The sequence below is a fragment of the Gekko japonicus genome, unplaced genomic scaffold (genome assembly GCF_001447785.1).
Source record: "Gekko japonicus isolate JY-2015 unplaced genomic scaffold, Gekko_japonicus_V1.1 scaffold1727, whole genome shotgun sequence".
In the NCBI taxonomy this organism is placed as follows: domain Eukaryota; kingdom Metazoa; phylum Chordata; class Lepidosauria; order Squamata; family Gekkonidae; genus Gekko; species Gekko japonicus.
In genome coordinates, this window is record NW_015161451.1 from 9,392 (window position 1) to 29,822 (window position 20,431).

Below are 20,431 nucleotides of genomic sequence, written 5' to 3' on the forward strand. Positions count from 1 at the left end.
CCTGGTTTTCATGACTGAGAATCAGGTTCATCATAAGATCCCGGAAAGGGATGAATAGGACCGTATTGGCCTTGTCAGAGTAATTCAAGTGAATGCGGTCTTTTCCCTCCTGAGAGTTCTGGCAGATCTTTCCCCCCCCCAAAAAAAAAAAATGGGGGGGGGGAGAGAAAAGCCCTGACTGCCCCACTCCACGTCCTCCTGATTCCTCACTGAGACTCCTAGAATTTTAGCCTGGATGAACACAGCCTTGGTAGTCAAACTGGCATCTGAGCTGAACTAACCCTAACCATGAGTTGTTTTCACTGAAGGGCCTTTAATGTCAGCTCAGCAGTAACTAGTGCTTCAAAGTAAAACAGAAATGACAGGGTCCCTATAAGACAAACCACATGTCTTACCGCAGGAGTTTGTGTTAGTGAGACCTATCTGAAGAGACAGTTGGTTGCGTTGGCAAGGCCAGACCTCCTCCCCCCCCCCCACTGGTGGCTGCACAGAGCCAGGAGGCAGAGCAATCCAGCACCCGTGGCACGGTAACACCCACAAGGAGACGACGCTTTGCCCACGGGGCCCGCACCAGGGCCTCTGCACCTTCTCTGAGGGGGAAGCCACCTCACTCAGCGGGCTGCAGCCGGGCCATTTCCGAGCCCCAGGAGGACCCCCGCCCCTCCCACCAACGGTGCCCACCTCACCTCCAGACGGAAGGATGAGCGGAGATCCTGCTAGCTGGAAGGGCACTCGCTGAGGGGTGTCACCAGAAGGCGTGACGAGCCGGGAGTTCTTCTGAGTGGGAACTGGGCAGGCTTAGATTGGGCGACCTGGAGCGGCTCTTGATGAACGAGGGCACCGGAGGCAAGCGTGCCTGAGGCCTCACTTACGTAAGGGTTTAGGCAGAGGACCACTGGGCTGGGCAAAGGGATTCCTAACACAAAGGGTGCACTGTTGGGGCCAAGTGGGGTTAGGTCGTTTATCTGAGAGGAAGGAGTGGCTCCGGGACTAATGCGCAAGAGAGACACAGACCGTGTGCAAGAGGCTGCTTCTCGACGGCCAGGTGGCAAGTTGGACAGTGCCAGCCAGTCACGCAGGTGGGAGATTAGGGGCAGGTGCCCCTCTGGTTTCCAATATGGCTGCCCTTTTTCCTGTGCCGAGCAACCCCTGCTGAGAGCAACCACCATGGTATTGCCCGACCCAAAGTGGACATGGTGGAGGGTTGATGGCACAGCTTCCCCCTTCATTCCATGGCAACTCCTGCTGAGCGGGGGGGGGGAGTAGCCTCCTCCATCATAGCTGGATCCAGAGCAGGCAGTGCCTCTGCCAGACATCCCCCCCCCCCGCCCAGTTAACTTTTAACCCCACTGGGGCTGATGGACAGCAAGTGGCTTCTGCCTTCGACTCTGCCCAGAGCATCTTGTTGAAATAGCCCTGCTCCTTATTGATATGGTTCACAGAGAGACTGCTACTCCATGGGAGACACAAAAATGCTGAGAACGGCCTTCTCCCTGCTTTCATTCTAGCCTCACTACAACCGCCTGTGGGCAGCCCAGGTGAGAGAGTGACTCGCCCAAGGGCAGCCCTTGACTGCATCCGTGGCGGGGGGGGGGGGTCCTCCAGGACTCTAACCGGGGCTCTAGCCACAATGCCCTTTTCACAGAGCAACTTGAAAGAAAGATCTGACTGAGGTACAGGACATGGGGTTATATCTATTCTACATAAGGCAAGATTGCATGAAACACATGGACTCAACTTTAATAAGAACGTGTTTTAATGAATGCAAAAAAGGTGTAGTGCTACCTGGCAAACCAAAACAGAAAGGGGGGGAAACCCAACCCAAAGAAACAACAAAGTCAGGTAACCAACAGTTGGGTGAAAGAAAATTATGAAAAATATAATGTATGTATTTATTATTTTTCTAGGGGAATCTTGATTCAAATTCAGTATGGCACAAAGAGCTTTTAATATAGTTAGCTATTCTGATTATCATATAGCCTCTTTACTAGATCAGCCAAATTTCTTTGGCTGCAGTTTGCATTTGGGGGAAGGAAGCAATCTATGGGATGGTTTCAAATGGTCTAATGTAAGGGAAATGATAATAGACAACCTGGGGCATTGAGAGATTACTCCAGAAACAGGCTATGTGTAAAAAAAAGCTCCCGGAAGATTGAAAACTAGGCGATTTCAATCAAAGCTACCTTGAAACAGCCATGACAGAAAGCTCCAGAATGGAAAAGGAAATAGTACAATTTAAGGAAAGTATTCAAACAACCTTGGGTGAAAAGGTGCTCTCTGATAAAATGAGTGGTTCAAGGAAATTCAAGAACAATTTCTAGAATTAAAGAAGATTCAATTTAAAAATCTTTAGAGGGATTATGAGGATCACAGGGTCTATAATTGGACATTTCATAATCAAAGTCCCTGTGGTTTAAAAAAAAGTGTCCTTTATATTAATGACACAAATCCAACACCTATTTAGGAAGATTAGACTAGCAGATTATTTTAAGAGGAATAATGAGGCCAGTAATATACAGTCACGTAATGCATACTTGAAGCCATTGTCTGCGTTTAACACACCCCCCCCAAAATTCCAAGGATTCTTGTATTTCAAGACCTAATCCTGGAGAAAATAAGCAGACTAGAGCATGCAGACATACCAATCTGGCATAAAATTAAACAAACCGGGGGGAAAGGACTTTAGAACAGCTTTGCCAACATAGTGATATTATTTTTAAACGAGCTGATAAGGGACGTGCTCTTCTAGTGTGGGACTGAGAAGACGATGTTAAAGAGGCCTATAGACCACATTATGCTGAAAATCCAAACAAGAGAATTAAGATGGAAATGCTGGAGGAGGGCCAACTATATTGACAAACCCAAGTGCAGTTTCCTCCTGCAAACGTAAAATAGGGTGCCACAGTTTTATTTATGCCCAAAATACATAAAAGTATGCTCCCAATCCCAGGAAGACCTATAATATCCGGTTGTGGATCAGTTTTGGAACCTTTAGCTTTCTGTGTTAATGTGTTTTAAACCACTAGTTCCCAATACTAGATCCTATTTAAGGGATATAATGGTTTTTTTAAAAAACCACACTAACAGTATACAATTACATACTGAGGAGGTGTTATTCGTGACACTGGATGCTGTTTCCTCCGCTGTCCCACAGGATGAGGCTTTGGATGTTTTACGTGAGATGCTTGATAGGCGATAGCAGAATTCAACGACATCTTTTCTGTGCTAGACAGCGGAATTATGCCTTAAAATTTTCAATTTCAGAACAGCTTTTTTGAGCAAGTTTCTGGCACTACTATGGGCTGCAAGTTTGCTCCTGAGTTGGCCAGTTTTTTTGATGGAGGAATTAGAAAACAACTTTATTCTTCAGGAAAACAACATCTATATGAAATACATTGGCCGTTATAAAAGATACCTGGGTTATATTTACATTGCCTGCGAGGGCACTGAGGAACAACTAACTTCTTTTGCTCAAGATTAACACTGTCCATAATACAATTAAATTTGATATGACACATAATAGGTCTAGATTAATTTTTTAAGATATTGAGGTTAAAAAGATTGGTACCACAATACAAACTGATGTCTACAGGAAACCTACAGATGCCAATTCCTGTCTAGCAGGGGATAGCTTCCATCCATATCATTGAAAAAAGAATTTGGCCTATTCCCAACTTTTGAATAAAGAAGGAATTGTCGTTTGGATTCAGATTTCTACAGACAAGCAAAGGAATTGATCAGTCAACTGGCCAATAGGGGTATTCATCTAAAACTTTAAAACAAGCCTTTTGTTAGGCCAAAAACACTCCAAGATCATCTTTGTCGATACCCAAGGTTAGAAAACAAACTACAAGATAGGATGGTCCCCACTGACGTGTATGCACCCAAGTAAGAGGAATAATACAAAGATACTGGTGCCTCCTGTCTGGTATCCCAAGGTGCAATTCTTTTTACTTTTAAAAGACCCAGAAATCATAAGGACATGCTAGTGAAGTTTACAATAAGAGAATTCACTACTAAAAATACAACAATTGATGATAAAAATGCCAAAAGGAAATTTCCCTTGTGGACATTGTTCTGTGTGTGCCTGTACTGTTAAAAGGGAAACATTTCAGAATTCATCTAATAACATAAGAGAAGCCAATGTTGGATCATGCCAATGGCCCATCTAGTCCAACTCTGTGTCACACAGTGGCCAAAAATACCAGGTGCCATCAGGAGGTTCACCAGTGGGGCCAGGACACTAGAAGCCCTCACACTGTTGCCCCCCCATCAAGCACCAAGAATTCAGAGCATCCCTTGCCCCAGAGTTCCTATCTATACCTTGTGGCTAATAGCCACTATGGATCTCTGCTCCATATGTTTATCTAATTCCCTCTTGAAGCTGTCCATGCTTGTAGCTGCCACCACCTCCTGTGGCAGTGAATTCCACGTGTTACTCTATTTATTTATTACTTTCCATTTATATCCCGCCTATGCCAGGGCAAACTGGCTCAAGGCAGCTCTTTGGGTGAAGAAGTACTTCCTTTTATCTGTTCTAACCCAACTCATTGAGTACCCACAAATTCTTGTATTGTGAGAAAGGGAGAAAAGGACTTCTTTCTCTACCTGCTCTACCCCATGCATAATCTTATAAACCTCGCTCATGTCACCCCTCAGCCGTCGTTTCAAGAGCCCCAAGCACTTCAACCTTTCTTCATAGGGAAAGTGTTCCAAGAATATTTTATAAACTCTAGAGGGATAATATAATATGTTATACAGTGTCCCTGCAATCTGATGTTCGTAGGTATGACAACAAGACCAGTTAAGACACATATCTGTGAATGTAGGAGCTGCATTAGAACAAGAAAGCTGACAGCTCCATTAGTTTAATACTTCCTAAACTTCACACGTACTGATAAGGAACTTTGCTTCTGGACTGCTGAACAACTGTCAACTTCATTCTCTCAACAGCCTTTAAAACGAAGGGAGACATTCTGAATCTCCACTTTGGGAACACTTACACTGCAACAACTAAACGATGAAATCAACTGGATGTGCACACAGTGATTATATTTCAGTGGTGGCAAACCTATGGCATGGGTGCCAGAGGTGGCACTCAGAGTCCTCTCTGTGGGCATGCAGGCCATCGCCCCAGCCAGGCCCAGACCATCATAAAAGTGTCGAATTCTCTGCCAAATAATTGTAAGTAAATGAAAGCATTTGGGATTGCTTTCCTTACTTTGTTTGGATCATCTTAAGTTAATGTATGAGTTTTTTCTAAAGTAAAACCTCAGTATTCAGGTTAAATTGCCGTGTTGGCACTTTGCGATAAATAAGTGGGTTTTGGGTTGCAGTTTGGGCACTCGGTCTCTAAAAGGTTCGCCATTACTGTTATATTTCTTTCATCTGGATAAGGTTTATATATCCGTGGAATGCTGTAACAAAGTTTTTTCCCGTTAAAGATTTGCTATGCTTCCCTTTCCCCCCCATCTGCTTCACAGCTTTCCCCCCCTTTTCTTTTGATACGCGTTGCATCACCCCCCCTCCAAACACTAGATATGAGGTTTGTGAATAGTCGAAGGCTAAAGGTAAAGGTTCCCTTGCTCGAAAGCCAGTCGAATCCAACTCTAGGGTTGTGGTGCTCATCTCCGTTTCAAAGCTGAAGAGCCAGCACTGTCTGAAGACATTTCCGTGGTCATGACTAAACACCAAGGTGCATGGAACGCTGTTACCTTCCCACTGAAGTGGTACTTATTTATCTACTTGCAATTTCTTGCTTTCGAACTGCTAGGTTCGAAGGCTACTGTTGCTTGAATATGCACACTCCAAGGGTTTTGATAGCCAGGATCAGGTATGCATGTTATAAGGTTTATCTTATTTCATTGCATTTTTTGTGTTCTTAATTGAAGTTAATTTTTCTCATTTAAGTAGCTTTCTTATATACAATTTTTACAGGAGGAGTAATTGAATCTACATTCTCTGGATGTGTGTGCTTAACATACAACCTACTTATTTTGCCACACAGAATATTTGGAATATATCCACCTGAACACACATAAGGGTCTCTGATCACATGTAATGGATGCAGATTTAGAGGAGTTTTTGAGGGGGGAAAGTGCAGCAGACAAACAATGAGGTTTCCACATTTTGAATCAATTAGTTTGTTAACCCACTGTGGTACTTCTGGAAGACAGCAAACTTCTAGCATGACTCCGTCATGGAGAAATAATTGCTCTTGAGGCAAAAAAGTGCAAAATGGACCCTAAAAACCTGAGATACACTATTCATAACTACCCCAAAAAAGTTAAATAACTGGCAACCATTTTAATTTTCATGACATCAGGAATGCTTTCCTATCTTAATTGGAGCTTCATGGTACCTGTCATACTTACAAAGTTTCATGTTTGCCACAACGTGCACAATTTAATTCTTACGGCTGTAACATTTCCACACGTTCAGAAAGCCCCTCCATGTGCTAGTGACGTGGCTCACAGGAGCCGGGGGTGGGGGGGAATCAAATGTTTAGCCAGACCAAAAGAAGACGTGGGTGGAAAAGAGGAGTACAAGACAGAAGGACGGCCCAACATCCCACATCTCTTCACTATGGAGGTGGGCAAGTTGGATCTTGAGCAGGCCATATGATCGCCTGGGTTTGCTGATTTCATCATTGTTGTGGATTTTATTAGGTTCCCCCAACTGCATTCTCTTGTTGCATGTTGATGTATTGATCACGAGGAGCAGAATGTAATGAAACTAAGACTTGCCATCAGCAGAAGAAAGACGTTCACAGGCTCCATAGCTGCAATGCAATATAAGACGTTAAGAACAGATGAGCAGCATTATCTCTTCCTTTCGAAATACGAAGCTGCCATTTGTCTACCTTGGAATGACTTCTTCTGATTGGCAGTGGCTTCCCAAGGTTTCAGAGATCTTTCGGAACATGAGAAAAGCCCTGACAGATCCCATCAAGTGCCCATCCTGTTTCGCCACAAGGGCCATTCAGATGCCCCTAGGAAGCACCTGAAGAGGCAATACCTTTCCCCCCACCGCTCTCCCCCACAACTGCTATTCAGTGTATCTCTGAAACTGGAGGTCTCACTCAGCCGTCATTAGTACCTTTCATGGATTTCTTTAACCCCCATTTAAAAACAATACCCATGATCACTCCTTGTTACTATAAATTCCAAAAGATGTGTTTTGTGCAGAAGATCTTTCTTCGTTCCTTCTGGAAACGGCTATCCTTCCATTTCAATTGGTGACACCCACCCCAGTAGAGTATTACGGAGGAAGGAGCACACCCCACACCCATCTCTCTCTGTGCCACGAATGACCTGGGGGACTGTCATGAGCACCTGGAGCGGCTGCCTTTGGAGCCAGAGGCCATATGGGTCTGTCGAGGTCAGTCTTGTCCAATCCGAGGGCAGTGGACAGCCTTTAGTGTCTCAAGTGTGTATGTGGGCGGGGGCGGGGGGTTTCTGTTGTGGGGAGGGGGAAGGGAAAGGAGTCTGTAAGCCGCTCTGAGACTCCTTCGGGTAGTGAAGGGCCATGGGGCATGACTCCAATCTCTTCTTCTTCTTCCCTCCCCCCACCTTGAGTTCACAGTGCTACTCTACTGAGAATCCAGGTGGACACAACTGAGGGCCAGACTAGACTGGGCCAGACCCATCTAGTCTGGCCTTGAGTCACCCGACGGAGAGGGCTCTGACTGAGAAAATAAATGTGTTAGTCTGACTTCAAGCAGGATATGACTCTGTACAACTAAGACAGATTGAAATAAATGTTGTAAGTCTTTAAGGTGCCACTGGACTTTTGTTTTAGGGTGCTACAAATTTCAAACCACTAGCCTTGACTTTCCAAATCTTGGTAGTAAAAGCCAACTAGCGTTTCCTTGGCTGAATGGAAGGGCCACTAAAGTCAACCTGTCCACTGGCCCCCCGTTTCCAGTAAATCTCCCCTTGCCAATCACTGTCCTCTACGGGGAGGACACAATGTCATGGTGGGGGTGGGGTGGGGAAAAGAATACTTCTGTACAAGGCAGAGGACACTTCCCCACTGGGGGCTCACTGGCAAAGCTAAAAGCAGCATGAGAGATGAAGCAGATGGGGAAGTCCCCAGTGTAGCACATTCTTAGCGGAGGAAGACCTGGGATTAGGCAGAAGCTTCAGGATTTCGCTGATTTCGGGAGGGGTGTTGAAAGACCTGAGTCAGATTGAGGTGATGAGAGAGGAGGTCCTGCAACTGATAGACAACTTTGTTGTTGTTGTTGTTCAGTCGCACAGTCGAGTCCGACTCTTCGCGACCCCATGGATCACCTCCCGCCAGGCCCAACTTAAAAACTGATAAATCACCAGGCCCAGACGGCATACATCCGAGAGTTCTGAAAGAACTCAAATGTGAACTTGTGGATCTCCTGACAAAAATATGTAATCTTTCCTTAAAATCTGCCTCCATTCCTGAGGACTGGAAGGTAGCTAATGTCACTCCCCATCTTTAAAAAGGGTTCCAGGGAGATCTGGGAAATTACAGGCCAGTCAGTCTGACGTCAATACCGGGTAAATTGGTGGAAACCATTATTAAGGAGAGAATTAGTAGGCACATAGATGAACCAAACCTATTGAGGCAGACTCAGCATGCGTTCTGTAAGGGAAGATCTTGTCTCACTAACCTGTTAGTGTTCTTTGAGGGGGTGAACAAACATGTGGACAAGGGGGATCCAATAGATATTGTTTACCTTGACTTCCAGAAAGCTTTTGATAAAGTTCCTCATCAAAGGCTCCTAAGAAAGCTCAAAAATCATGGGATAAAAGGACAAGTCCTCTTGTGGATCAAAAACTGGCTAATTAATAGAAAACGGAGTGAGTATAAATGGGCAATTTTCTCAGTGGAGGGTGGTAAGCAGTGGGGTACCGCAGGGATCAGTACTGGGTCCGATGCCAGTATCATACTGCCCCTGTCTAAATCGATGGTGCGACCTCATTTGGAATACTGTGTACAGTTCTGGTCACCACACCTCAAAAAGAATATTATAGCATTGGAAAATGCAGAAAAGGTTGCCTAGAATGATAAAAGGGTTAGAACACTCCCTATGAAGAAAGGTTAAAGTGCTTGGGGCTCCTTAGCTTGGAGGAACGATGGCTGAGGGGGTGACATGATCGAGGTTTACAAGTTTATGCATGGGATAGAGCAGGTAGAGAAAGAAGTACTTTTCTCCCTTTCGCACAATACAAGAACTCATGGGCTGAAAGAAATGAAACGAATCTCAACAGGGATAAATGTACAGTTCTGCATTTAGGTAGGAAAAATCAAATGCATAATTATAGGCTGGCGGAGACTTGTCTTGGCAGAAGTATGTACAAAAAGGATCTAGGGGTCTTAGTAGAACATACACTGAACATGAGTCAGCAGTGTGATGTGGTAGCTAAAAAGACAAATGCAATGTTGGGCTGTAACAACAGAAATATAGTGTCTAGATTACATAAAGTGCTGGTATCAATTTACTCTGCTTTGGTTAGACCTCACCTAGAGTATTGTGTTCAGTTTTGGGCACCACAGTTTAAGAAGGATATAGACATGCTAGAAGGTGTCACGAGGAGGGCAACGAAGATGGTGAGGGGTCTGGAGACCAAGTCCTAGGAGGAAAGGTCGATACCGGGTAAATTGGTGGAAACCATTATTAAGGAAAGAATTAGTAGGCACATAGATGAACAAAACCTATTGAGGCAGACTCAGCATGGGTTCTGTAAGGGAAGATCTTGTCTCACAAACCTGTCAATGTTCTTTGAGGGGGTGAACAAACATGTGGACAAGGGGGAGCCAATAGATATTGTTTACCTTGACTTCCAGAAAGCTTTTGATAAAGTTCCTCATCAAAGGCTCCTAAGAAAGCTCAAAAATCATGGGATAAAAGGACAAGTCCTTTTATGGATCAAAAACTGGCTAATTAATAGAAAACAGAGAGTGAGTATAAATGGGCAGTTCTCTCAGTGGAGGGGTGTAAGCAGTGGGGTACCACAGGGATCAGTACTTGGTCCACTGCTTTTTAACTTGTTCATTAATGATTTGGAGTTGGGAGTAAGCAGTGAAGTGGCTAAATTTGCGGATGATACGAAGTTGTTCAGGGTGGTGAAAACCAGTGAGGATTGTGAGGCACTCCAAAGGGATCTGTCAAAGATGGGCGAGTGGGCGTCAACATGGCAAATGGGGTTCAATGTGGCCAAGTGCAAGGTGATGCACATTGGAGCCAAAAATCCTAAATATAAATACACATTGATGGGGTCTGAACTGGCAGAGACTGATCAAGAGAGAGATCTTGGAGTTGTAGTAGATAACTCACTGAAAATGTCGAGACAGTGTGTGACTGCAATAAAGAAGGCCAATGCTATGCTGGGGATTATTAGGAAGGGTATTGTAAACAGATCAGCCAATATCATAATGCCGCTATATAAATCAATGGTGCGACCTCATCTGGAATACTGTGTGCAATTCTGGTCACCACACCTTAAAAAGGATATTATAGCTTTGGGAAAAGTGCTGAAAAGGGCAACTCGAATGATAAAGGGGTTGGAACACTTTCCCTATGAGGAAAGGTTAAGGCGCTTAGGGCTCTTTAGCTTGGAGAAACGACGACTGAGGGGTCACATTACTGAGGTTTATAAGATTATGCATGGGAAAGAGCGGGTAGAGAAAGTGGTACTTTTCTCCCTTTCTCACAAGACAAGAACTCGTGGGCACTCCATGAAATTGCTGAGCGGTTGGGTTAGAACGGATAAAAGGAAGTACTTCTTCACCCAAAGAGTGATTAACACTTGGAATTCACGGCCACAGGAAGTGGTGGCGGCTACAAGCATGGACGGCTTCAAAAGGAAATTAGATAAGCATATGGAGCAGAGGTCCATCAGTGGCTATTAGCCACAAGGTATAGATAGGGACTCTGGGGCAAGTGATGCTCTATGACATCTTGGTGCTTGGGGGGGGGGATCAACAGTGGGAGGGCTTCTAATGTCCTGGCCCCACTGGTGGACCTCCTGATGGCACTGGTATTTCTGGCCACTGTGTGATACAGAGTGTTGGACTGGATGGGCCTTTGGCCTGATCCAACATTGGCATCTCTTTATGTTATGAAAGGTTGAAGGAGCTGGGTATGTTTAGCCTGGAGAGGAGACATAACCATCTTCAAAGACTTATATATAGAGGATGGTGTAGAGTTGTTTTCTGTAGGCTCAGGTTGGACCAGAACCAACGGGTTGGAATTAAATCAGAAGAGTTTTTGGCTAAACATGAGGAAGAACTTCCTGACAGTTAGAGCAGTTCCCCAGTGGAACAGGCTTCCTTGAGAGGTGGTGGTCTCTATTTCTCTGGAGGTTTTCCAGCAGAGGCTAGATGGCCATCTGACAGCAATCCTGGTTCTATGAACTTTGGCATATCATGAGAGGGAGGACAGGAAGGGTTGCCTCGGTGCTTAGTCCTTGTGGCCCTTTCTTACACGCCCAGGGAAATACCGGTCACCACTTTGGGGTTAGGGAGCAATTTTTCTCCAGGCCAGTTTAGCAGGGATCCTGGGTGGTTGGGGTTTTTTTTTTGTCACCTTCTCTGAGCATGAAGCAGGGGCCGCTGCGGGTGTGGGGGGAGGTAGTTGTGAATTTCCTGCAATGTGCAGGGGGTCGGACTAGATGACCCTGGAGGTCCCCTTCAACTCTGTGATTCTATGATTCTAGAAACGCCAACCTTGCTGTTAGAACAGGGACAAGATGAGACAAGAGCAGAGTAGTAAGTCACACTCACCTGCTCCAGAACACTGGAGAGACTCCAGGCCTTCAAGAGACTCCAAGAATTGCGTCTCCAGCCAAGATGCGTAAGTTGTTTTCACCCCAACAGGCACAATTTCAGTTGTGGAATCCCTGAAGATTAAATCTGCTCCTTGGAAATCTGAGGAATCGAACATTTTAAACCCATGTCCATTGTAGTCATCCCCAAAGAAATCCTGAAATCCAAGCAGAGATTTCCCATTATACCGGGAAACTTCTCAAAGTTAACACATTTAAAAACATTTCCTTTCAGGCCTGGGAGATGTGTCAGAGATGTTTCTCTGGCTGCCAGCTTTCTTACAGGAGAGGCCGTTTTGATTCATGTCTGCACAGAAAGGGAGGTGTTGGCCCAGGCACAGAAGCGCATCCCGTCCTCACCCATACGAACCTGTCTGCAGCTTAAGATCAGCAGTGGCATATTGGAACTCCCTCTGCTCCCAGGAGCTCCCAGAGGGTGGGGGAGAGCGCACTTCCACCTGTCAGTCATTCTTTGCTGATGGCTGCATTCTTGTTTCTGTTCTGCTGCCTGGATGTCCTGACTGGTGTGCTGTTGTGACTTGTCCGTTGGCATGGGCTTCTACGACACCTTACCCCACGTCTGCTCTTCTGTGACTCTCAGGGTCAGGGCCATTGCATGTATTATGCAGTTTTCATTACTTTAAAAGTGGGATTTTAGTGTTTTTAGCTATGTGAGTTGGTCTGAGTAAAGGTAAAGGTTTCCCTTGCTCGAGAGCTAGTTGAATCTGACTCTAGGGGGCGGTGCTCATCTGTTTCCAAGCCGAAGAGCCAGCGCTGTCTGAAGACATCTCTGTGGTCATGTGGCCAGCATGACTAGACGCTGAGGCGCACGGAACGCTGTTGCCTTCCCACTGAAGTGGTCCCTATTTATCTACTTGCAATTTCTTGCTTTCGAACTGCTAGGTTGGCAGGAGCTGGGGCCAGAGGTGGGAGTCGCGTGGCACTCGGGTCTCCAACTGCCGAACTACCGACCTTCTGGTCTGGAGCTCAGCGTCTTGACCTCTGAGCCACCGCAGCCCCTGGTCTGAGTACCATTCTGATATAAAGACCTGGTAGAATCTTCCTGGGGATGGTGGATGCCGTAGCTGTTCCTCTGCAGCCACAGGTCTCGCTTCTGATGGCCACGGGAGAGTCACCAAAGACAAGCGAAGCATACTTGCGCGGTGAGTAGGGTTGCCATCCTCCAGGTGGGGCCTTGAGATCTCCCAGAATTACAACTGATCTCCAGACTGCAGGGGTCAGTTCCCCTGGAGAAAATGGCTCCACTCTCCAAACACTAACCCTTCCCAGGAGGACCCACCCCCACATCTACAGCAGGCAACCCTAGCAAGTGAGGGAGAAAGCGAGGGAGCTCCTGACCCCCCCCCCTCCAGGGCCTGCTTGAGAGAAAGTCTGCCATGGGCACGCGTAGACGGAAGCGGGCGGACTGGCACCTGAGCTTTGCTGAGAAGTCCATACACGGCCAAAGCATTGGTGTCTGGGTGGACCATGACAGCACGAGCCGGCACCTGGCCCCAGTGGCACCGGGCAAACTGGCGGACTTCAGCACGGGCCCCGTTGGGACACAAGAGCTGAAAGTCCTCAGACCGCAGCTGGGAGGCCCAGGAGGCTGTGTTGTTACCTGGAAGGGAGACACTGGCTCAATGAGGGGTTTAGAAGAGGGGAAGGGGGGGTCTAGGGGGCCGCGGCACACAGAAAACAGCATCGTACCATCTGTGTTTTCAAAGACTGAAGAGTGCTTGACGAAGGCCACATCTCCACGATGCTCAGCTAAACACCTGTGAAGAGATACAGCCACGGACTGCTTAGTGCAGTTTTATTACAAATGCAGGTGAATTCAACCCTCGCACCACCACCACCACTGCCACCACCTCCCCTTGGTCCCTGCAAAACAACTCTCTTGAATCTGCCTGATCTGGCCACTTTATCTGATGTGAGGACTGAGCTCTGCATCTCAAGTCCTGCCCTGTTCTCTTCCCCCCTGTGGAGGGGAAATATCCGTTCATGCATGGAGCATTTGCCTTCACGGGGGGGACACACCACTGAACGGATCCCCCAAGGTTCTGAATTCGATTCCCCACCCCTGCACTTGCAGCCAGCTGGGTGACTTTGAGTAAGTCACAGTTCTCTCTCAGAGCCCTCTCGGCCCCACCTACCTACACTGGGTGCCTGCTGTGGGGAGAGGAAGGGATGGTGATTGTAAACCGCTCCAAGACTCCTTCAGGTACCGAAGGGTGGGGTATAAACCCAATCTCTTCTTCCCCCCCCCCCGGGCTGTGGTCAGTATCATGTTTTGATTACTGTACGTAATATCCTTGAAGTATCTCAACCTTTCATAAATATATCTAGTCCAGAACTGAGCGTAACTGTTGTATGGTCCAATATCAGTGCCTCGCATGCCAATGGGTGCCCAAAAGCAAAGATAACCTGAGCAGCCGCCAGCAGAGGGAGAGGAAGCAAAGAGGCAGCCGAGGGACAAAGGTCGGGTGACCGATTTCAAAGTCAAGACGGGGGGGGGGGCAAAACCCCCACATCCCTTTGGTTGTGACGGTGTCCCCTGCTGTTCTTGAAACCAGCAGCTTTATTATTTAGTTATTTTATATATTTCTCCTTGTGCATTATAGCAATATAACAGAAAACAAGTCACTAAAACCAATACCATGATTCAGGCATGAGCGGCAGCTAATCTATAAGCAAGCAAAGAGTCATCAGAGGGCAACATACTTCTGACTCATCAAATACAAGAGTAAGCAAATGAATACCCAAAGCCTTTGCAAGAACAGCAAGGATCAGAATCCCAGGGAAAATAGCTCTGTTGTGGTATTTTGATGTATAATCCTTATTGTGCATATTAATCCATGTATTTCTGTTATACAATATATTTTATTAAATTTCAACTTTAAAACATAATGACATACATATACAAAGTGGTGCATTAAGTACTTAACAGTTGTGAAGCTGGCTTGTTACTGGACATTACAATAGAGGACAAGTAGTTAACTACATGGTTCATAGCATAGATATACACAAGATATATTTATAAACTTCCAACTCTTAGTTTTTAGAACAATGCTTAATAATAAATTTTACCACAGATGAAAAGTGTCTATTTCTTTTGGGATATCATCGAATTGTTGTAAATATTCCAATATTGGGAACCAGACTGCTATAAAAGAAGATTGTGTTGGAATCTTGTCAAGTCGCGTAAGGTTATCCGAGAGTTTAGCCATAATATACAAATCCCACAACTTCTTGTGCCAAAGCGAAATTGTAGGTGTCATTGTTGTTTTCCAGTGGGTTGCAATGACAGTTTTGGCTGCAAATAGCAGAATGGAGACCCTCTCCACCACTGAGGGAGCAGAGTCCTGAGCTACCCAACTGTTCAAAAATAAGTTTTCCGGCGTGGGTGTTATGTCTAAATGAACAATGCTGTTGATTTGAGTTAAAATGCTTTCCCAAAACGGGAGAATAATCCATGTATTTCTAATGGAGCTTTAATAAATGTGAGGATGTCAAGAAATGTCTCTCCTGAATTTCACTCCCATGTCCTAGTTAAAAGAAGACAATGGTTTTACTGTGATGGAATGTGGCATTAACCACATATGCTATGTCGTTCATGTATGGCATTTCACAGACTCATAGAGTGGGAAGGGCCCTCCAGGGTCATCTAGTCCAACCCCCTGCACAATGCAGGAAATTCACAAATACCCCCCACACCCCCAGTGACCCCCTGCTCCACACCCAGAAGAGGGCAAAAAGGCCTCCAGGATCTCCAGCCAAACTGGCCTGGAGAAAAATTGCTTCCTGACCAGTGCTCCCTCTAAGCTGTGGAGTCTTGTGAGCAAAAATTCTACTTTGTGAGCTGCTGGCATTAAAGTTGTGAGCAGGCGATTTGGCTACTGCATAAATTAGTTTGCTCTGGAGACATCCTTCCTGAGCTAAGACAAAAATGTGTGAGCCGGAGGCTAAAAAACTGTGAGCTAGCTCACACTAACTCAGCTTAGAGGGAACACTGTTCCTGACCCCAAAGTGGCAATCAGCATTTCCCTGGGTAAGAAAGAGCCACAAGAACTAAGCACTGATGAGGCAACCCTTCCTGTCCTCCCTCTCGTGATCTGCCTAAATTCATAGAATCAACATTGCTGTCAGATGGCCTCCAAAGGAGAGCCCACCACCTCCAAAGGAAGCCTGTTCCACTAAAGAACAGTGTCAGGAAGTTCTTCCTAATATTTAGCCAAAAACTCTTCTGATTTATTTTCAAGCCGTTGGTTCTGGTCCAACTTTCTGGGGCAACAGAAAACAACTCCACCCCATCCTCTATATGATATGAAGATGGTTATCCTATCCCCTCTCAGTCATCTCCTCTCCAGACTAAACATACCCAACTCCTTCAACCTTTCTTTTTTTTTATGCCCCCCCGTAGGGGATTTTTTAATTTGCATTTTCTATAAACTACAACGAAAATTAGGGAGAAAGTAAAGAAAACCCATCAGAAACCCAAGAGATGGTGGTCATACATACTGCTTAACAAATTAGCTTTTAGCTCAAAGTTTGATTCAAGTTCATTGAATGTGGTCATCTAGTAGTCAATTTATACTGTAAAATAAATTTAAACACTACCACTTCTGACTTCTTAAAAAGCAGCCTAAGAAATAATCATAACAATACATTGTAAGAGCTTTCAGAGTGTAATAAGATCTCATTTTTTATACTTTCCCCCCCTCAAAAGATAGCTTGTCTTTGGGACGACTGCCCCTAATTTGGAATCTGAATTCTCATCTGAAGATGCCGCTGCTCCTCCTTCTTTGCTTTCTTTGGTGCTATCCTCTTTCTCAACTTCTACTTCTCCTGATGGACGGCTGTGTTGGTGCAAAAATTTGCATGCCTTTTCAACAGAGTTATTTTTTTCTTTCATGTCCATGAATTTGAAGATTGTGCCTTCGGGGACAATCCATCTGTATGGGATGTTATTCTTTTGTAAAAATATCACCAAGTCTCTGTATTTCCTTCTCTTTTTTCTTATTTCAAATGGTATGTCCTTTAACACTTTTATTTCTTTGTATTTGATTTTCAGGGTAGATCTATTTGTTGCTTTGAGAATTTTATCTCTCACTTGTCTTCTAGAGAATCTTATAACCACTTCCCCAAGCAGATTATTTTTTCTTGTAAATTCAGAATACGACCTATAGATCGTATCTATTTCACTTTGTAGAGTATCCATTTTTATGTCTGCCATAGGGCCTAATACATCACACATAGTCTGTTTCAGATTCTCAGTCTTTTCTTTCGGAACACCGTGAAATCTTACGACATAGCTTGCTTTTTCCATCACCTGCAGTTGTTTTTTAAGTTTTTTTAGTGTTGGCATCCACTTCTTTTACTTCTTGTTCGGTTTTATCTGGGGTTTTTTGCTATTTCCGTTAATTGCATTTGCTGTGCATCGAATTTGCTATGCAATGCCATGACTTGTTCCAGCAGGGTTCACAATGCTTCCGTCAGCATCTTTTGCAGCTCTGTAGTTGTGTCCTGTCTAGGAAGAGGACTCACTGGGCCAGCAGTTCTGGCAAGTAGCTTAGGTTTCACTTGTTTGTCTTTCTCATCTTTCCTCGTGGGCACCATGTTTGGGGATTGTTTACTTTCAGTAAAAGTTATCACAGTCTCTGATACTCTTTAAAACAGCTTGGTAAGTTCTTAAATGCTTTTTATTTCAGTCTGTCTTGCTTCACTAGTCCATCCCCCTTTTTGTAATTGCACACAGTTTGCTTAGCTTTTCTTAGTGGGGAAGAGTTCCCTCCCCCCCCCTCACTTTCAAAGGGGAAGTTTTCGACTAGCTCTTCGGTGTTTCTTGCTTAGGCTCCAAATCAGGTTTCAACGATAAATCCGCTTTCATTTTAAATTGCTCGGCCACCAAGCACTTGCTCCGGTGTGCGATTTCTGATTCCCATTTGGGATGCTCCATGGTGGGACCTTCGGGGCATAGAGAAAGCCCCCCCTTCACCGGCAGGGTCTCTGGAGGAAGAGCCTTCTAGCGCCCTGTGCCTGGGAGCCTCATGCGGAGGCTCCGGGGGTGGTGTGGACAATTGCCCCCCCTCCTCACCACGGGCCCTGGCCAGTCATCTCCTGGAGACCAGGAGAAAGCGGCTGCCATGGCGAACGCCAAAACCGGAAACCTCCTTCCACCTTTCTTCATAGGACCTGGTCTCCAGACCCCTCACCATCTTCATTGTCCTCCTCTGGACACGTTCCAGCTTGTCTATATCCTTCTTAAGTTGTGGTGCCCAAAAGTGAACACAATACTCTACGTGAGGTCTAACCAGAGCACTGTAAAGCACTACCATCACTTTGCGTGATCTAGACACTATACTTCTGTTGATACAGTGCAAAATGGCATTTGCCTTTTTAGCAACCGCATCACACTGCTGACTCATGTTCAGAGTCTGGTCTGCTAAGACCCCTAGATCCTTTTCACACATACTACTGCCAAGACAAATCTCCCCCAACCTATAATTCCGATATGAATTTAGTTTTTGAGCACTTTAATGTTTTAAATGGGTTTTAAATTGTACATGATGTTTTAATTGTACTATGGTATTGATGTTTTATTAGCAAGTTTTTTTCTTGCCTTGTAAGCCGCCCTGAGCCCCACGGGGAAGGGCGGGGTATAAATTTAATAATAAATAAATAAATAAATAAATAAATATGCATTTTATTTTTCCTACCTAAATGCAGAACTTTACATTCATTCATTCAATTTATATCCTGCCCTCCCTTGCCAAGGCAGGCTCAGGGTGGCTCACATATAATATAAAACAAAACAGAATTAGATAAAAACAGAGCAATACAATTATGAATATTATAAATTATATACACATAAATACATGCATATTATAAATTATTCCCACTGAGATTCACTTTATTTCTTTTAGCCCAGTTTTCCAGCCTGTCAAGATCATCCTGTATCCTGACTCTGTCTTCTACCATATTTGCTACCCCTCCCAATTTAGTATCATCTGCAAATTTAATAAGCATTCCCTCTATCCTCTATCCCTTCATCCAAATGTTCATCCAAAAATCAAGATGTTGAACAAAAGAGTTCCCAGGACAGATTCTTGAGGGGCACTCCACTTGTCACTCCTCTCCAAGAGGATGAGGGACTGTTCACAAGCACTCTTTGGGTGCACTCTGTCAACTAGTTACAGATCCACCTAACAGTCATTGGATCCAAACCACATTTTTCCAATTTGTCAACAAAAATATTATGTGGAACCTTATCAAAAGCCTTATTGAAATCAAGATAAACTATATCTACAGCATTCCCTTGATCCAGCAACGTAGTGACTTTTTAAAAAAAGAGAGAGATAAGGTTAGTCTGACGTGACTTGTTCTTGAGAAACCCATCCTGGCTCTTAGTAATCACAGCCATCCTTTCTAAATGCTCAAGGACTGTCTGTTTGATGATTTGTTCTAAAACTTTCCCAGGTATAGACGTCAAGCTGACGGGTTGGTAGTTACTTGGATCCTCCTTTCCCCCCCTTCTTGAAGATGGGGACAACATTTGCCCGCCTCCAATCTTCTGGCACCTCACTTGTTCTCCAAGAATTCTCAAAAATAATGGACGTAGGCTCAGAAATTACATCTGTGGGTTCTTTTAGTACCCTTAGATTCAGTTCACCTGGCCCCCGAGGACTTAGTTTCATTTAAAGAAACTAGGTGTTTATGTACTACCCCTCTGCCGATCCTAGGCTGCAACTCCCTTCCCTCATCACGTGTCCTGTTTTTGCCATGTGGAGCACCGTTTCCCTCGCAAGAGAAGACTGAGGAAAAGTAGGAATTGAGCAGTTCTGCCCTCTCTTCACCACCTGTTACAATTTCAAGGCTTAACTTTTCTGATTACTGTGAGTTACTTCCTTCTTCAGCCTGGACTAGGCCAGCCAAAATGAAGAGATGTATTGTTTATTGTTAGAACGAGTTATGAAAGATTAATCTTCTGCCAAACTATCCCTCAGCATAAAGAACAATGCCCCACAGTTGGTTCAGTGCAAAGGTCACAGCTCTTGGCTCATTCGAGGGCTGACCCGATGATAAAAGGCAGGCAGGGCCCCCTCTGGGGCTTTTGCTCCAGGTTTCGGCTGAGGAAGGCTGAGCAGGAGAGCAAGGAGAGAACCCTCCTAGTCCTAAGTTTCCCGAGAAGGGACACATTTTATTATATTATAATAAAACTGGCAGAGACTGATCAAGAGAGAGATCTTGGAGTTGTAGATAACTCACTGAAAATGTCGAGACAGTGTGTGACTGCAATAAAGAAGGCCAAAGCTATGCTGGGGATTATTAGGAAGGGTATTGTAAACAGATCAGCCAATATCATAATGCCACTATATAAATCAATGGGTGCGACCTCCTCTGGAATACTGTGTGCAATTCTGGTCACCACACCTTAAAAAGGATATTATAGCTTTGGAAAAAGTGCAGAAAAGAGCAACTCGAATGATAAAAGGGTTGGAACACTTTCCCTATGAGGAAAGGTTAAGGCGCTTGGGGCTCTTTAGCTTGGAGAAACGACGACTGAGGGGTGACATGATTGAGGTTTATAAGATTATGCATGGGAAAGAGCAGGTAGAGAAAGAGGT

At 45.0% G+C, this 20,431-nt stretch overlaps 1 protein-coding gene across 1 annotated transcript in view; it reads right to left on the bottom strand.

Annotated features, from left to right (window-relative positions):
- Positions 1 to 6,291: 6,291 nt before the first annotated feature.
- LOC107125635 (melanotransferrin-like) overlaps positions 6,292 to 20,431 on the bottom strand; it is a 44,557-nt gene continuing 30,417 nt past the window's right edge. Inside the window, exons 13-16 of the mRNA XM_015429073.1 lie at positions 13,515 to 13,582; positions 13,238 to 13,425; positions 11,764 to 11,962; positions 6,292 to 6,781 (exon numbers count right to left, since the gene is read on the bottom strand). Coding sequence (XP_015284559.1) covers positions 6,711 to 6,781; positions 11,764 to 11,962; positions 13,238 to 13,425; positions 13,515 to 13,582 — 526 coding nt within the window. The 3' untranslated portion in view covers positions 6,292 to 6,710. The remainder of the gene's footprint in view (positions 6,782 to 11,763; positions 11,963 to 13,237; positions 13,426 to 13,514; positions 13,583 to 20,431) is intronic.